Below are 19,127 nucleotides of genomic sequence, written 5' to 3' on the forward strand. Positions count from 1 at the left end.
TTGTAAACATGTGATCTCTTCTTTGGGGATTGATGTTGATCTTTCTCTGTAAACATCTGATCTTCTTTGGGTATTTCTGTTTATCTTTCTCTGTAAGAGTGTGATCTCTCCTTTGGGGATTGGTGTTGATCTTTCTCTATAAACGTGTGATCTCTTTGGGGATTGATGTTGATCTTTCTTTGTAAACATGTGATCTCTTTTTTGGGATTGGTGTTGATCTTTCTCTGTAAATGGGTGATCTCCTCTTTAGGATTGGTTGATCTTTCTTTTTAAACGTGTGATCTCTTCTTTGGGGACTGATGTTCTTTCTCTGTAAGAGTGTGATCTCTTCTTCGGGATTGGTGTTGATATTTCTTTGTATGAGTGTGATCTCTTCGTTGGGGATTGGTGTGGATCTTTCTTTGTAAGAGTGTGATCTCTTCTTTGGGGTTTGGTGTTGATCTTTCTTTGTGGACTGGTGTTGATCTTTAACTGTAAACGTGTGATCTCTTCTTTGGGGTTTGGTGTTGATCTTTCACGGTAAGAGTGTGATCTCTTCTTTGGGTATTGGTGTTGATCTTTCTCTGTAAACGTCTGATCTCCTCTTTGGGATTGATTGATTTTTCACTGTAAATGTGTGATTTCTTCTTTGTGGATTGGTGTTGATCTTTCTCTGTAAACATGTGATCTCTTCTTTGGGGATCAATGTTGATCTTTCACTGCAAGAGTGTGATCTCTTCTTTGAGGATTGGTGTTGATCTTTCTCTGTAAATGTGTGATCTCTTCTTTGGAGATCGGTGTTGATCTTTCACTGTAAGAGTGTGATCTCATCTTTGGGGATTGGTGTTGATCTTTCACTGCAAGAGTGTGATCTCTTCTTTAGGGATTGGTGTTGATCTTTCACTGCAAGAGTGTGATCTCTTCTTTAGGGATTGGTGTTGACCTTTCACTGCAAGAGTGTGATCTCTTCTTTAGGGATTGGTGTTGATCTTTCACTGCAAGAGTGTGATCTCTTCTTTGGGGATTGGTGTTGATCTTTCACTGCAAGAGTGTGATCTCTTCTTTGGGGATTGGTGTTGATCTTTCTCTGTAAACATGTGATCTCTTCTTTGGGATTGGTGTTGATCTTTCTCTTTTAATGTCTGATCTTTTCTTTGGAGATTGGTGTTGATCTTTCTTTGTAAGAGTGTGAACTCTTCTTTGGGGATTGGTGTTGATCTTTCTCTGTAAACATGTGATCTCTTCTTCGGGGATTGGTGTTGATCTTTCTCTGTAAACATGTGATCTCTTCTTTGGGGATTGCTGTTGATCTTTCACTGCAAGAGTGTGATCTCTTCTTTGGGGATTGGTGTTGATCTTTCTCTGTAAACATGTGATCTCTTCTTCGGGGATTGGTGTTGATCTTTCTCTGTAAACGTGTGATCTCTTCTTTGGGATTGATGTTGATCTTTCTCTGTAAATGGGTTATCTCTTCTTTGGTACTGGTTGATCTTTCTCTGTAAGAGTGTGATATCTTCTTCGGGATTGGTGTTGATATTTCTTTGCAAGAGTGTGATTTCTTCTTTGGGGATTGGTGTTGATCTTTCTCTGTAAACGTGTAATCTCTTCTTTGGGGATTGGTATTGATCTTTCTCTGTAAAGGTCTGATCTCTTCTTTGGGGATTGGTGTTGATCTTTCTTTGTGGACTGGTGTTGATCTTTCTCTGTAAACGTGTGATCTCTTCTTTGGGTGTTTCGGTTGATCTTTCTCTGTAAGAGTGTGATCTCTTCTTTGGGGATTGATGTTGATCTTTCTCTATAAACATGTGATCTCTTTGGGGGATTGATGTTGATCTTTCTTTGTAAACATGTGATCTCTTCTTTGGGGATTGATGTTGATCTTTCTCTGTAAAAATCTGATCTTCTTTGGGTATTGGTGTTGATCTTTCTTTGTGGACTGGTGTTGATCTTTCACTGTAAGAGTGTGATCTCTTCTTTGGGGATTGGTGGTGATCTTTCACCATAAACGTGTGATCTCTTCTTTGGGTATTTCTGTTTATCTTTCTCTGTAAGAGTGTGATCTCTCCTTTGGGGATTGGTGTTGATCTTTCTCTATAAACATGTGATCTCTTTGGGGATTGATGTTGATCTTTCTTTGTAAACATGTGATCTCTTCTTTGGGATTGGTATTGATCTTTCTCTGTAAATGGGTGATATCCTCTTTAGGATTGGTTGATCTTTCTTTGTAAACGTGTGATCTCTTCTTTGGGGACTGATGTTCTTTCTCTGTAAGAGTGTGATCTCTTCTTCGGGATTGGTGTTGATATTTCTTTGTATGAGTGTGATCTCTTCTTTGGGGATTGGTGTTGATCTTTCTTTGTAAGAGTGTGATCTCTTCTTTGGGTTTTGGTGTTGATCTTTCTTTGTGGACTGGTGTTGATCTTTAACTGTAAATGTGTGATCTCTTCTTTGGGGTTTGGTGTTGATCTTTCACTCTAAACGTGTGATCTCTTCTTTGGGATTTTGTGTTGATCCTTCACCGTAAGAGTGTGATCTCTTCTTTGGGTATTGGTGTTGATCTTTCTCTGTAAACGTCTGATCTCCTCTTTGGGATTGATTGATTTTTCACTGTAAATGTGTGATTTCTTCTTTGTGGATTGGTGTTGATCTTTCTCTGTAAACATGTGATCTCTTCTTTGGGGATTAATGTTGATCTTTCACTGCAAGAGTGTGATCTCTTCTTTGAGGATTGGTGTTGATCTTTCTCTGTAAATGTGTGATCTCTTCTTTGGAGATCGGTGTTGATCTTTCACTGTAAGAGTGTGATCTCATCTTTGGGGATTGGTGTTGATCTTTCACTGCAAGAGTGTGATCTCTTCTTTAGGGATTGGTGTTGATCTTTCACTGCAAGAGTGTGATCTCTTCTTTAGGGATTGGTGTTGACCTTTCACTGCAAGAGTGTGATCTCTTCTTTAGGGATTGGTGTTGATCTTTCACTGCAAGAGTGTGATCTCTTCTTTGGGGATTGGTGTTGATCTTTCACTGCAAGAGTGTGATCTCTTCTTTGGGGATTGGTGTTGATCTTTCTCTGTAAACATGTGATCTCTTCTTTGGGATTGGTGTTGATCTTTCTCTTTTAATGTCTGATCTTTTCTTTGGAGATTGGTGTTGATCTTTCTTTGTAAGAGTGTGAACTCTTCTTTGGGGATTGGTGTTGATCTTTCTCTGTAAACATGTGATCTCTTCTTCGGGGATTGGTGTTGATCTTTCTCTGTAAACATGTGATCTCTTCTTTGGGGATTGCTGTTGATCTTTCACTGCAAGAGTGTGATCTCTTCTTTGGGGATTGGTGTTGATCTTTTTCTGTAAACATGTGATCTCTTCTTCGGGGATTGGTGTTGATCTTTCTCTGTAAACGTGTGATCTCTTCTTTGGGATTGATGTTGATCTTTCTCTGTAAATGGGTTATCTCTTCTTTGGTACTGGTTGATCTTTCTCTGTAAGAGTGTGATATCTTCTTCGGGATTGGTGTTGATATTTCTTTGCAAGAGTGTGATTTCTTCTTTGGGGATTGGTGTTGATCTTTCTCTGTAAACGTGTAATCTCTTCTTTGGGGATTGGTATTGATCTTTCTCTGTAAAGGTCTGATCTCTTCTTTGGGGATTGGTGTTGATCTTTCTTTGTGGACTGGTGTTGATCTTTCTCTGTAAACGTGTGATCTCTTCTTTGGGTGTTTCGGTTGATCTTTCTCTGTAAGAGTGTGATCTCTTCTTTGGGGATTGATGTTGATCTTTCTCTATAAACATGTGATCTCTTTGGGGGATTGATGTTGATCTTTCTTTGTAAACATGTGATCTCTTCTTTGGGGATTGATGTTGATCTTTCTCTGTAAAAATCTGATCTTCTTTGGGTATTGGTGTTGATCTTTCTTTGTGGACTGGTGTTGATCTTTCACTGTAAGAGTGTGATCTCTTCTTTGGGGATTGGTGGTGATCTTTCACCATAAACGTGTGATCTCTTCTTTGGGTATTTCTGTTTATCTTTCTCTGTAAGAGTGTGATCTCTCCTTTGGGGATTGGTGTTGATCTTTCTCTATAAACATGTGATCTCTTTGGGGATTGATGTTGATCTTTCTTTGTAAACATGTGATCTCTTCTTTGGGATTGGTATTGATCTTTCTCTGTAAATGGGTGATATCCTCTTTAGGATTGGTTGATCTTTCTTTGTAAACGTGTGATCTCTTCTTTGGGGACTGATGTTCTTTCTCTGTAAGAGTGTGATCTCTTCTTCGGGATTGGTGTTGATATTTCTTTGTATGAGTGTGATCTCTTCTTTGGGGATTGGTGTTGATCTTTCTTTGTAAGAGTGTGATCTCTTCTTTGGGTTTTGGTGTTGATCTTTCTTTGTGGACTGGTGTTGATCTTTAACTGTAAATGTGTGATCTCTTCTTTGGGGTTTGGTGTTGATCTTTCACTCTAAACGTGTGATCTCTTCTTTGGGATTTTGTGTTGATCCTTCACCGTAAGAGTGTGATCTCTTCTTTGGGTATTGGTGTTGATCTTTCTCTGTAAACGTCTGATCTCCTCTTTGGGATTGATTGATTTTTCACTGTAAATGTGTGATTTCTTCTTTGTGGATTGGTGTTGATCTTTCTCTGTAAACATGTGATCTCTTCTTTGGGGATCGATGTTGATCTTTCACTGCAAGAGTGTGGTCTCTTCTTTGAGGATTGGTGTTGATCTTTCTCTGTAAATGTGTGATCTCTTCTTTGGAGATCGGTGTTGATCTTTCACTGTAAGAGTGTGATCTCATCTTTGGGGATTGGTGTTGATCTTTCACTGCAAGAGTGTGATCTCTTCTTTGGGGATCGGTGTTGATCTTTCTCTGTAAACGTGTGATCTCTTCTTTGGGGATTGGTGTTGCTCTTTCACCGTAAACGTGTGATCTCTTCTTTGGGTATTTCTGTTGATCTTTCTCTGTCAAAGTGTGATCTCGTCATTGGGGCTTGGTGTTGATCTTTCTTTTTGGACTTGTGTTGATCTTTAACTGTAAACATGTGATCTCTTCTTTGGGATTGGTGTTGATCTTTCTTTGTAAATATGTGATCTCTTCTTCGGGTATTTCTGTTGATCTTTCTCTGTAAGAGTGTGATCTCTTCTCTGGGGATTGATGTTGATCTTTCTCTGTAAGAGTGTGATCTCTTCTTCGGGGATTGGTGTTGATATTTCTTTGTAAGTGTGTGATCTCTTCTTTGGGGATTGGTGTTGATCTTTCTCTGTAAACGGGTGATCTCTTCTTTGTGGACTGGTGTTGATCTTTAACTGTAAACATGCAATCTCTTCTTTGGGGTTTGGTGTTGATCTTTCACTGTAAACATGTGATCTCTTCTTTGGGGATTGATGTTGATCTTTCTTTGTAAGAGTGTGATCTCTTCTTTGGGGATTGGTGTTGATCTTTCTCTGTAAACGTGTGATCTCTTCTTTGGGGATTGGTGTTGATCTTTCACTGTAAATGTGTGATCTTTTCTTTGGAGATCGATATTGATCTTTCTAAACTTGTGATCTCTTATTTGGGGATTGGTGTTGATCTTTCACTGTACGAGTGGCATCTCTTCATTGGGGGTTGGTGTTGATCTTTCACTGTAAGAGTGTCATCTCTTCTTTGGGGGTTGGTGTTGATCTTTCACTGTAAATGAGTGATCTTTTCTTTGGAGATCGATGTTGATCTTTGTAAACTTGTGATCTCTTCTTTGGGGATTGGTGTTGATCTTTCACTGTAAATGTGTGATCTCTTCTTTGGGGATTGGTGTTGATCTTTCTCTGTAAACATGTGATCTCTTCTTCGGGGATTGGTGTTGATCTTTCTCTGTAAACGTGTGATCTCTTCTTTGGGATTGGTGTTGATCTTTCTCTTTAAATGGGTTATCTCTTCTTTGGTACTGGTTGATCTTTCTCTGTAAGAGTGTGATATCTTCTTCGGGATTGGTGTTGATATTTCTTTGTAAGAGTGTGATCTCTTGTTTGGGGATTGGTGTTGATCTTTCTCTGTAAACATGTGATCTCTTCTTTGGGGATTGGTATTGATCTTTCTCTGTAAAGGTCTGATCTCTTCTTTGGGGATTGGTGTTGATCTTTCTTTGTGGACTGGTGTTGATCTTTCTCTGTAAACGTGTGATCTCTTCTTTGGGTATTTCAGTTGATCTTTCTCTGTAAGAGTGTGATCTCTTCTTTGGGGATTGGTGTTGATCTTTCTCTATAAACATGTGATCTCTTTGGGGAATGATGTTGATCTTTCTTTGTAAACATGTGATCTCTTCTTTGGGGATTGATGTTGATCTTTCTCTGTAAACATCTGATCTTCTTTGGGTATTTCTGTTTATCTTTCTCTGTAAGAGTGTGATCTCTCCTTTGGGGATTGGTGTTGATCTTTCTCTATAAACGTGTGATCTCTTTGGGGATTGATGTTGATCTTTCTTTGTAAACATGTGATCTCTTTTTTGGGATTGGTGTTGATCTTTCTCTGTAAATGGGTGATCTCCTCTTTAGGATTGGTTGATCTTTCTTTTTAAACGTGTGATCTCTTCTTTGGGGACTGATGTTCTTTCTCTGTAAGAGTGTGATCTCTTCTTCGGGATTGGTGTTGATATTTCTTTGTATGAGTGTGATCTCTTCGTTGGGGATTGGTGTGGATCTTTCTTTGTAAGAGTGTGATCTCTTCTTTGGGGTTTGGTGTTGATCTTTCTTTGTGGACTGGTGTTGATCTTTAACTGTAAACGTGTGATCTCTTCTTTGGGGTTTGGTGTTGATCTTTCACGGTAAGAGTGTGATCTCTTCTTTGGGTATTGGTGTTGATCTTTCTCTGTAAACGTCTGATCTCCTCTTTGGGATTGATTGATTTTTCACTGTAAATGTGTGATTTCTTCTTTGTGGATTGGTGTTGATCTTTCTCTGTAAACATGTGATCTCTTCTTTGGGGATCAATGTTGATCTTTCACTGCAAGAGTGTGATCTCTTCTTTGAGGATTGGTGTTGATCTTTCTCTGTAAATGTGTGATCTCTTCTTTGGAGATCGGTGTTGATCTTTCACTGTAAGAGTGTGATCTCATCTTTGGGGATTGGTGTTGATCTTTCACTGCAAGAGTGTGATCTCTTCTTTAGGGATTGGTGTTGATCTTTCACTGCAAGAGTGTGATCTCTTCTTTAGGGATTGGTGTTGACCTTTCACTGCAAGAGTGTGATCTCTTCTTTAGGGATTGGTGTTGATCTTTCACTGCAAGAGTGTGATCTCTTCTTTGGGGATTGGTGTTGATCTTTCACTGCAAGAGTGTGATCTCTTCTTTGGGGATTGGTGTTGATCTTTCTCTGTAAACATGTGATCTCTTCTTTGGGATTGGTGTTGATCTTTCTCTTTTAATGTCTGATCTTTTCTTTGGAGATTGGTGTTGATCTTTCTTTGTAAGAGTGTGAACTCTTCTTTGGGGATTGGTGTTGATCTTTCTCTGTAAACATGTGATCTCTTCTTCGGGGATTGGTGTTGATCTTTCTCTGTAAACATGTGATCTCTTCTTTGGGGATTGCTGTTGATCTTTCACTGCAAGAGTGTGATCTCTTCTTTGGGGATTGGTGTTGATCTTTCTCTGTAAACATGTGATCTCTTCTTCGGGGATTGGTGTTGATCTTTCTCTGTAAACGTGTGATCTCTTCTTTGGGATTGATGTTGATCTTTCTCTGTAAATGGGTTATCTCTTCTTTGGTACTGGTTGATCTTTCTCTGTAAGAGTGTGATATCTTCTTCGGGATTGGTGTTGATATTTCTTTGCAAGAGTGTGATTTCTTCTTTGGGGATTGGTGTTGATCTTTCTCTGTAAACGTGTAATCTCTTCTTTGGGGATTGGTATTGATCTTTCTCTGTAAAGGTCTGATCTCTTCTTTGGGGATTGGTGTTGATCTTTCTTTGTGGACTGGTGTTGATCTTTCTCTGTAAACGTGTGATCTCTTCTTTGGGTGTTTCGGTTGATCTTTCTCTGTAAGAGTGTGATCTCTTCTTTGGGGATTGATGTTGATCTTTCTCTATAAACATGTGATCTCTTTGGGGGATTGATGTTGATCTTTCTTTGTAAACATGTGATCTCTTCTTTGGGGATTGATGTTGATCTTTCTCTGTAAAAATCTGATCTTCTTTGGGTATTGGTGTTGATCTTTCTTTGTGGACTGGTGTTGATCTTTCACTGTAAGAGTGTGATCTCTTCTTTGGGGATTGGTGGTGATCTTTCACCATAAACGTGTGATCTCTTCTTTGGGTATTTCTGTTTATCTTTCTCTGTAAGAGTGTGATCTCTCCTTTGGGGATTGGTGTTGATCTTTCTCTATAAACATGTGATCTCTTTGGGGATTGATGTTGATCTTTCTTTGTAAACATGTGATCTCTTCTTTGGGATTGGTATTGATCTTTCTCTGTAAATGGGTGATATCCTCTTTAGGATTGGTTGATCTTTCTTTGTAAACGTGTGATCTCTTCTTTGGGGACTGATGTTCTTTCTCTGTAAGAGTGTGATCTCTTCTTCGGGATTGGTGTTGATATTTCTTTGTATGAGTGTGATCTCTTCTTTGGGGATTGGTGTTGATCTTTCTTTGTAAGAGTGTGATCTCTTCTTTGGGTTTTGGTGTTGATCTTTCTTTGTGGACTGGTGTTGATCTTTAACTGTAAATGTGTGATCTCTTCTTTGGGGTTTGGTGTTGATCTTTCACTCTAAACGTGTGATCTCTTCTTTGGGATTTTGTGTTGATCCTTCACCGTAAGAGTGTGATCTCTTCTTTGGGTATTGGTGTTGATCTTTCTCTGTAAACGTCTGATCTCCTCTTTGGGATTGATTGATTTTTCACTGTAAATGTGTGATTTCTTCTTTGTGGATTGGTGTTGATCTTTCTCTGTAAACATGTGATCTCTTCTTTGGGGATTAATGTTGATCTTTCACTGCAAGAGTGTGATCTCTTCTTTGAGGATTGGTGTTGATCTTTCTCTGTAAATGTGTGATCTCTTCTTTGGAGATCGGTGTTGATCTTTCACTGTAAGAGTGTGATCTCATCTTTGGGGATTGGTGTTGATCTTTCACTGCAAGAGTGTGATCTCTTCTTTAGGGATTGGTGTTGATCTTTCACTGCAAGAGTGTGATCTCTTCTTTAGGGATTGGTGTTGACCTTTCACTGCAAGAGTGTGATCTCTTCTTTAGGGATTGGTGTTGATCTTTCACTGCAAGAGTGTGATCTCTTCTTTGGGGATTGGTGTTGATCTTTCACTGCAAGAGTGTGATCTCTTCTTTGGGGATTGGTGTTGATCTTTCTCTGTAAACATGTGATCTCTTCTTTGGGATTGGTGTTGATCTTTCTCTTTTAATGTCTGATCTTTTCTTTGGAGATTGGTGTTGATCTTTCTTTGTAAGAGTGTGAACTCTTCTTTGGGGATTGGTGTTGATCTTTCTCTGTAAACATGTGATCTCTTCTTCGGGGATTGGTGTTGATCTTTCTCTGTAAACATGTGATCTCTTCTTTGGGGATTGCTGTTGATCTTTCACTGCAAGAGTGTGATCTCTTCTTTGGGGATTGGTGTTGATCTTTTTCTGTAAACATGTGATCTCTTCTTCGGGGATTGGTGTTGATCTTTCTCTGTAAACGTGTGATCTCTTCTTTGGGATTGATGTTGATCTTTCTCTGTAAATGGGTTATCTCTTCTTTGGTACTGGTTGATCTTTCTCTGTAAGAGTGTGATATCTTCTTCGGGATTGGTGTTGATATTTCTTTGCAAGAGTGTGATTTCTTCTTTGGGGATTGGTGTTGATCTTTCTCTGTAAACGTGTAATCTCTTCTTTGGGGATTGGTATTGATCTTTCTCTGTAAAGGTCTGATCTCTTCTTTGGGGATTGGTGTTGATCTTTCTTTGTGGACTGGTGTTGATCTTTCTCTGTAAACGTGTGATCTCTTCTTTGGGTGTTTCGGTTGATCTTTCTCTGTAAGAGTGTGATCTCTTCTTTGGGGATTGATGTTGATCTTTCTCTATAAACATGTGATCTCTTTGGGGGATTGATGTTGATCTTTCTTTGTAAACATGTGATCTCTTCTTTGGGGATTGATGTTGATCTTTCTCTGTAAAAATCTGATCTTCTTTGGGTATTGGTGTTGATCTTTCTTTGTGGACTGGTGTTGATCTTTCACTGTGAGAGTGTGATCTCTTCTTTGGGGATTGGTGGTGATCTTTCACCATAAACGTGTGATCTCTTCTTTGGGTATTTCTGTTTATCTTTCTCTGTAAGAGTGTGATCTCTCCTTTGGGGATTGGTGTTGATCTTTCTCTATAAACATGTGATCTCTTTGGGGATTGATGTTGATCTTTCTTTGTAAACATGTGATCTCTTCTTTGGGATTGGTATTGATCTTTCTCTGTAAATGGGTGATATCCTCTTTAGGATTGGTTGATCTTTCTTTGTAAACGTGTGATCTCTTCTTTGGGGACTGATGTTCTTTCTCTGTAAGAGTGTGATCTCTTCTTCGGGATTGGTGTTGATATTTCTTTGTATGAGTGTGATCTCTTCTTTGGGGATTGGTGTTGATCTTTCTTTGTAAGAGTGTGATCTCTTCTTTGGGTTTTGGTGTTGATCTTTCTTTGTGGACTGGTGTTGATCTTTAACTGTAAATGTGTGATCTCTTCTTTGGGGTTTGGTGTTGATCTTTCACTCTAAACGTGTGATCTCTTCTTTGGGATTTTGTGTTGATCCTTCACCGTAAGAGTGTGATCTCTTCTTTGGGTATTGGTGTTGATCTTTCTCTGTAAACGTCTGATCTCCTCTTTGGGATTGATTGATTTTTCACTGTAAATGTGTGATTTCTTCTTTGTGGATTGGTGTTGATCTTTCTCTGTAAACATGTGATCTCTTCTTTGGGGATCGATGTTGATCTTTCACTGCAAGAGTGTGGTCTCTTCTTTGAGGATTGGTGTTGATCTTTCTCTGTAAATGTGTGATCTCTTCTTTGGAGATCGGTGTTGATCTTTCACTGTAAGAGTGTGATCTCATCTTTGGGGATTGGTGTTGATCTTTCACTGCAAGAGTGTGATCTCTTCTTTGGGGATCGGTGTTGATCTTTCTCTGTAAACGTGTGATCTCTTCTTTGGGGATTGGTGTTGCTCTTTCACCGTAAACGTGTGATCTCTTCTTTGGGTATTTCTGTTGATCTTTCTCTGTCAAAGTGTGATCTCGTCATTGGGGCTTGGTGTTGATCTTTCTTTTTGGACTTGTGTTGATCTTTAACTGTAAACATGTGATCTCTTCTTTGGGATTGGTGTTGATCTTTCTTTGTAAATATGTGATCTCTTCTTCGGGTATTTCTGTTGATCTTTCTCTGTAAGAGTGTGATCTCTTCTCTGGGGATTGATGTTGATCTTTCTCTGTAAGAGTGTGATCTCTTCTTCGGGGATTGGTGTTGATATTTCTTTGTAAGTGTGTGATCTCTTCTTTGGGGATTGGTGTTGATCTTTCTCTGTAAACGGGTGATCTCTTCTTTGTGGACTGGTGTTGATCTTTAACTGTAAACATGCAATCTCTTCTTTGGGGTTTGGTGTTGATCTTTCACTGTAAACATGTGATCTCTTCTTTGGGGATTGATGTTGATCTTTCTTTGTAAGAGTGTGATCTCTTCTTTGGGGATTGGTGTTGATCTTTCTCTGTAAACGTGTGATCTCTTCTTTGGGGATTGGTGTTGATCTTTCACTGTAAATGTGTGATCTTTTCTTTGGAGATCGATATTGATCTTTCTAAACTTGTGATCTCTTATTTGGGGATTGGTGTTGATCTTTCACTGTAAGAGTGGCATCTCTTCATTGGGGGTTGGTGTTGATCTTTCACTGTAAGAGTGTCATCTCTTCTTTGGGGGTTGGTGTTGATCTTTCACTGTAAATGAGTGATCTTTTCTTTGGAGATCGATGTTGATCTTTGTAAACTTGTGATCTCTTCTTTGGGGATTGGTGTTGATCTTTCACTGTAAATGTGTGATCTCTTCTTTGTGGATTTGTGTTGATATTTCTCTGTAAACATGTGATCTCTTCTTTGGGGATTGCTGTTGATCTTTCTTTGTAAACATGTGATCTCTTCTTTGGAGATTGTTGTTGATCTTTCTCTGTAAGAGTGTGATCTCTTCTTTGGGGATCGCTGTTGATCTTTCTCTATAAGAGTGTGATCTCTTCTTTGAGGATTGATGTTGATTTTTCTCTGTAAACGTGTGATCTCTTCTTTGGGTATTTATGTTGATCTTTCTTTGTATGAGTGTAATCTCTTCTTTGGGGATTTGTGTTAATCTTTCTCTGTAAACGGGTGATCTCTTCTTTGGGATTGGTTGTTTTTTCTCTGTAAACGTGTGATCTCTTCTTTGGGGTTGGTTGATCTTTCTCTGTTAAAGTGTGATCTCTTCTTTGGAGATTGGTGCTAATCCTTCTTTTTGAACGTGTGATCTCTTCTTTGGGTATTTGTGTTGCTCTTACTCTGTAAGGATGTCACCTCTTCTTTGGGGATTGAAATTGACATTGCATGAAAGAGGTGCAACGGTGTCAATTTTCACTGAGTCCAGTCTTTCTTTTCACGACAAACGGCACCCTCTATTTATTTAAATGCTCTTGAATATTTGCTTTAACTGGCGGCCGGTGTACTTCCAGCAGTGGACGGAGCACTGTTACAACAATTAGCTCCATAGCACGTCACAGATGTATTCTAGCTTTTCTGTATGAGGCATTTCTGTGGTATTTAGAACATAGATAATTTCAATGTGTTAGCAGCTTCAATTCTAAATCTAAGTGTGTCTTAAAACCACGCACAAAACGGAATGATCCTGTGCATGGAACCGGCATGTGATGTTTCAGACTCCTCCAGAGTGTCCTACCGCTCACAAATAGAGCGAAGGAAACATTGCAGTACCTGAAAAACCAAAGAGACCAAGTTCCTAAAAAGGAGGTATCCTCACTCTTATTCCTTCATTACTGAACTGTATGGATGTCGTGGAAGTAGAAACCGATTAATATACAAGTAATGGAAAATAGTTACTTGTGCAGCCCTGCTCTCTTTCTAAGACCCCAGCACTCAAAGACTCAAACAGGTGTGATGGGGATCAATATTGAAGTAACATTGCTGACAGAGGCACATGCTGTTCCAGGGTTGCACATGTGTGCTGTGATTTTCGCTGAATGAAAGCGGTACCTATAATGCTGATGGTCTCCTTCCAGGTCGCGGACTGTGTTTGCTTGATGGCGCTTGATAAACCTGGCGCGGTTCCTGTTGACACCCACGTCTGGCAGATCGCAAAAAGGGATTACATGCCCCAGCTGGGCTCGGGCAACAAGAGCCTGACGGATCGGGTGTATAAGGAGATCGGTAAGGAGGACTGTGGTGCTGGTGGGTGGATGTGGCATGCGTGCTGTGAGATGAGCAGCAGAATGGTTGGGCCTTGTTTGATTGACTGCCGGGCTAGAGTTCAAAGGGAATGGAGTAGACACTATATCACATCTCCTAACAGAAAGAGGGAAATAAGGTGAGTGTAATCAAACTGACAAATAATCTTTTTCAGATCTTGTTACCTGTACGCGTCAGATTTGAAACTGATTCCATTTACCATTTACAGATTTCAAATTGATGGCAACATTACATTTCTCTAGTGGGGAAAGGAAAGGTGCATTGACTGTGGCTAGTGTGAGTAAATGAAAGGTGTGTGGTTTCTAATTCAAGTCACTTGTTTATGATATTCTGAAAGTTGCCATTTACCATATGTCTAGACATACAGTTCTTCCACCAGTATCCAAACTGAACCCAGAAATAAATGAATGAGCTCCACTGATGGAACTCCTCCCTCTCTTGCTGCTTGTTTTCAGGCCTGTGTGTTATTGTGAATTAGATCTGGGATGCGAGGAACACAAGCCTGGGTGAGTAATGCTTGTGGCTTGGAAGTGTGATCTGACAAGCATTGGTAGTTCAACGAGTCCTGGTCCTTTCTTTATTTTGATGCCAGAGTTCAGAAGCCTGGTGGCTGGTTGAGGCCTGATCCTCTAAGCCTAGCTACAGTCCAGAAGTGGAAGGGGGACTGAATAGGTCTATGCTATCCTGCAGATGCAGAAGTCTGGGACAAGAAGATCAAAAGAATGATTAGGCGTGGCTCTGTTCATAACAATCACCAAACTGTGAAAAATCCAAGCCTCAGTACTTTTGGGAGGCGGGTCTGTCATGGGATATTTACTGTTCTGCGATAGCAGTGAACCAGTCTGTCGATCTATCCTTCTCTGAAATGCTGTTGTGAAGAGGTCACATAAAGACCACACTTGTATTTGAGCCAGCGGTAAATGTGTCTTTTGCATTGAGTGGGAAGGAACATTATTTACCCCTTAACCCTCTGCCGCTTTAAAAAAACATAATATTCCGAATGGCGCCATGCGCCAAGAAACTCAGAGGCTGTGATACGCACCAGCATTGATGCTATAGTGCAGTGGGACGTGAGAGTAAAACCCTGCCATTCATTCCATTAGACCTTAGAAAAACGGTTGTAGTAATTCTCTCTCCAATTGACTACTGCGAACGCACTATATTTGGGCGTCGACAAACGTCAACTGTTAAACCTCAATCACTGCAAAACGGTGCAGCGCGAGTATTGCGCAATACTCCCAAATAACACCTCTAATTTGTAGCAGCATCAGGAAGCTTCACTGGCTTGCAGTCAGGCAGCGCCTCAAGTTTAAGGCGCTATGCCTGGTGCATAAAGCACTTTAAGGTGGTGGGGCATTGGATCTACAGATACCTTTTTAGTGGTACATCCCGCGTCTGAATCTTAGATCGGCCAGTAAAGCCTTGGTTCGGGTTCCTAAATCAATAAGGCTAGATGGGGAGGTAGATGCCTCACCTAGCGAGCTTATGAGCTCTGAAATGAGCTACCAATCAATATTAGGCTTCCTGTTTAGGAAAATGCTCAATACTTGGTTATTACCTACACAGGAATGATCCAGTACTTCCCGGTAAGACGCCTCGGCTTTTGTGCGCTCTACACATTCGTTACTTACTTAGTTACTTCTCATTAGAGATTTTCCCGCATGGCGTGCCCAAGGAAACTTTCTACCAAGGTCAGATGATTATGGGGTTACATACAGGTTCCAAACACCCTTACATCCACCTGCAACTAGTGTAACAGTTTGTTATGTCATGATGGTGATCATCAAAGAGCTGCTGAAGGTGAAGTGTCTTCTTCTATCTGTTCTTTGGCTACTGGAGGTTCTGCCAAAGAGAAATATACGATACATGCCATAGAGGAACATACTATACATGCCAAAGAGGAACATACTATACATGCCGAAGAGAAACATACTATACATGTCAAAGAGGAACATACAATACATGCCAAAGAGGAACATACTATACATGCCAACAAGAAACATACCATCCAGTCTGTGTACCCTGATTTGTTTCCCTTCTTACTCTTTTTGATTCTGAGGAGGTTTAAAGGTAGATCCCCTGAATCCACTGATGGCACCATATTAAATAGTAGCTTGTTATGAATGTGATCAGGTGTGGCACGCTGCACCTTTCCCTGCCCAGAGAGGTACTTTCACCATTACTTTAACTCTGAGAAATCATGGGTGGTTGCCCATAGTCCGCCGTAATCATTCCTAGGCCCTAGCGTGTCTGTAGAAAGGTATCGGCGATGACGCAATTACTTCTTTAGTAATGGTCTTTGAGGCAGCCCTTGTTCGGATTTTCTGCCTTTTTATGGACTGTAAATTTCCTGTTTTCCCAGGAGCATTTATCATTTTAAGTGCATTTGGTTTGGGGTGTCATCCACACTTTAAGCCTTACAAAGATTCTGAGAACTTGGGGTTCGTTCGCAAGCTTCTTTTGGTTCTTGATGTCTATTTGGCTCACTCTATCGCTGTAGCCTACCAACGACACTTGACACGTGTGTTTACGGTGTATGTATTTTATTTTCCTTATTCCCATAAACGATACACTGGTAACAGTACTGCCTGGGAAGTGGTATTGAAGGGGAAACTTATTCCAGCCACTTATAAAATGATATGATGTGGTTTTAGACAGCACATGTTTTCTGCCAGCCATGCTCTGGAATATGTTCCCATTAATTTGTCATCTCTGAATTGTAAATGGAATCAGTATCAAATCTGACATGTACTAGTAACACGGTCTGAAATAGATCATTTGTCCAATAGATTGCCCCTAAATTATTTACCTCTCTGTGTTTGGAGATGTCATATCATTTCTACCTAAAACCCGGCCTCACTGCAATCACGCACTTTACACCGTTGTGTATGGGATCACCAGGACTTCACATATATTAATCTGCTGTGCAGCTCAGAGTAACGTATACAAAACTCAAAGAGCAGAGGTGAGGAGCAGCTGCCTTGGACCTTTCAGAAAAATAGGACCTGTGGGACCCTTCCCCGCGATGAGCGTGGGTGGCACAACAGTAGATGATGGTTCTCCCCTTGGTACGGCATATCCTATTGGTGAATCATAAGTGTGTACCCTAAGAGGTTGAGGGACCTGGGGTTCCTTGACAGAGACAGATGCCTAACGGGATACAGGAGGGGGAGGATCCTGAGAGAACCTGAGCATTGGTAGTGAGGTGACAGTGCAAGCTCAGAATCCAGGACTGCATGTTGGTCGAGGATAGGTTTTTGAGTTATGTATTGATAGGTGTTGATGCCCACCTTACGTAGTATATATGATAAAACCAAATTTAAAAATGAATTGAAACTTCATTCAAAGAATGATGATAAACCACACTAAGGAACTGTTTTAGATCTTGGTGCAAGGGCTGCTCCGGTGATCCCACCCACCGAAATATAAATCCCATTATATCCTATGGGATTTATATTTTGACAGACGGGATATCCATCACCGTTGTGAAGGAGTAACAAGATCTAAATCAGACCCTAAATGTCTCAGAAGCAAAACTCCACCCGTCCTGCTTTTATGTGCTTCGTGATAAGAGCCTTTTGTTGGAGGTTCTGCCGCGACCATCACAGTCTTAGAACAGGGTAGAAATACTCTGGTTGCAAATGTCCATTCCATGGCCCATCGGTGACTGCAGGAGTCATCTGATGTAGGGCTTTGTGCACGCCCTCATGTTCTGGCCCCTTTACTCGTGACTGAGAAGGGTGGGGCTGATATCCACATTTAGTGATGATGGGCTGGTAATAAATGCAGTGATCACCATAAAGGATGCCAATGACCTGGCACCTGACAAGACAGTAGCCCGTCTTTTAAAGTGAGCGTGGCAGTGAAGGACCAGAGCTGCGCCACAGAAGCAGCGATCGGTGTGCCTTAGCTTAGGTGAAGCTAAAAAGGATGAGCTTAGGCATTGTACACAGACACCAGGGCCACTGTTTGGGGCTGAATATTTGCATTAAGACCATCCCCAAATTCTGCATTCTGACTCCACTGCATGTGAGACTTTCTACACACACCACAGATTTGTTTTCCAAATTCTTTTTATTAACATGAAATTGTCCACTACAGTCCCTATGCTTGTATCAACAGTAAGTTTACATTTCGATTCACACACCACAGATTTGAACATGATGTAACCGTAACCCTTTGTGCATGGCACAACCACTGTTAATAAAGAGGTGGGTTATTATTAGTTGGATGCAAAATGATTTTCAGACCTCTATTTCCTGTTTTTTATTACACAGGATCTTTTTTCCAAACTCTGTGGGGACCATATGCTGGCTGGGCTCACTCGGTAAGTATCTAGAAAGATATATGTTGTGCATGTGTAAGTTTTTTGGAGACACCGTCTGCTACCGTGGGATTGGCAGAAGGGGGCTCCTTTAGAGTTTGGCAGACAGGGTACTCCATCACAAATGAGACAGAGCAGACACTGTGCACCCATTTGTTGATTAATCATCACATCTGATAGCTTTTAACTACACACCTGGGTTTCTTTTGGGAACACCATACCCTTCCTTGCGTAACAAATAAATGAAATTCGCAATTCATTAAGAACATCTTCTTCAACTACACCAAACAGTCCTGGCAGAAGAAACCAAAAATCACAAAACGCTCTTTGTCCTCAATCCCACCCAGGCATCTAATGCCCTCCCACTTAAAAACACTTAATTCCATCCATAAAATCATTCTATCAAAATCTTTCCGCATGACTGATTCATTCCAGCCCCTCTTACACAAAGTCCATCACCTGCACAGGTGGGATTTGCAAAGCTTTACTCCATGCAACCTATTTGGACGTCACTCCGATGCCAAAACCCCACAACCAAGTAAGTGAATTAAATCGACTTCTTCCTCTGCTTTTCGTACTCCATTCCTTATTAATACTTCAATTTTTTGTGTTTCATTCCTAGGTCTTGTTCTGCGCTGACTTGAAAAAGTTTAAGGACCTTTCCGAGCATCAGGTGACAAAGAGAAGACCAGCAAAGAGGAAAACCTGATCAAACCTTGCACTGATTTATGAAGAGACCACTCTTACCCCCTGACATATTCATGATACATCTATGCGAACCACCATAGTAAGGCTTCACTTTAGGAACTTTGCCCGGAAGGGCCAGGCATCAAGTATAGTTTCCTCCATGCACAGTGGAGGCAAGATTAATTAAATGAAAAAGTTGTATTTTTTAATAAAAAAATGTTTTTCTTGCCTAGAAGCCAAAAATATTTTTTCCATTTTCTCATACATCGCATATAGCTATAATTATTCAGCCCATGAAGACCGAACTAAGTGGAAATATTTGTATTTGTGTGAGCATCGTTTTGTTTTAGATGCTATCGCGGTTTCGAGCATTCGAGAATGGATTGTCATGAGAACCCGCTCCATCTTGCATCAAGGTTTCTGCTCACTAGAATACCATGCCTGTGGCTGTTGTTGGTTGTTTTGACAACTCTCCTTTTCATTTTGGCCTTCCTTTCTGACGTGCCATGCCTTCCCTGATTGCCCCTGAAGGACATGATCTTAGAACATGCAATTGCATTGAAAAACTGTGATCTCAGTACACACCTTGAGTGATTACTCTTTTATACTTATTGGAAATGCCAGCTCAGAGGTCTGCAGATGCGGGTTGGCCTTGTTTCATCAATGCAAGTTCTTCTAAAACAATGTCCTGCTTCTAATATGGAATATAGC

At 40.5% G+C, this 19,127-nt stretch overlaps 1 protein-coding gene across 2 annotated transcripts in view; it reads left to right on the top strand.

Moving 5' to 3' along the window:
* OGG1 (8-oxoguanine DNA glycosylase) overlaps positions 1-18,651 on the top strand; it is a 102,302-nt gene extending 83,651 nt beyond the window's left edge. For both annotated transcript variants that reach the window (XM_085624273.1, XM_085624274.1), the window contains 3 exons: positions 13,219-13,366; positions 17,683-17,732; positions 18,352-18,651. In XM_085624273.1, coding sequence (XP_085480399.1) covers positions 13,219-13,366; positions 17,683-17,732; positions 18,352-18,438 — 285 coding nt within the window. In that variant the 3' untranslated portion in view covers positions 18,439-18,651. The remainder of the gene's footprint in view (positions 1-13,218; positions 13,367-17,682; positions 17,733-18,351) is intronic.
* The last annotated feature ends 476 nt before the right edge of the window (positions 18,652-19,127 follow it).

The sequence above is a fragment of the Triturus cristatus genome, chromosome 9, assembly GCF_964204655.1.
Source record: "Triturus cristatus chromosome 9, aTriCri1.1, whole genome shotgun sequence".
NCBI classification, from domain to species: domain Eukaryota; kingdom Metazoa; phylum Chordata; class Amphibia; order Caudata; family Salamandridae; genus Triturus; species Triturus cristatus.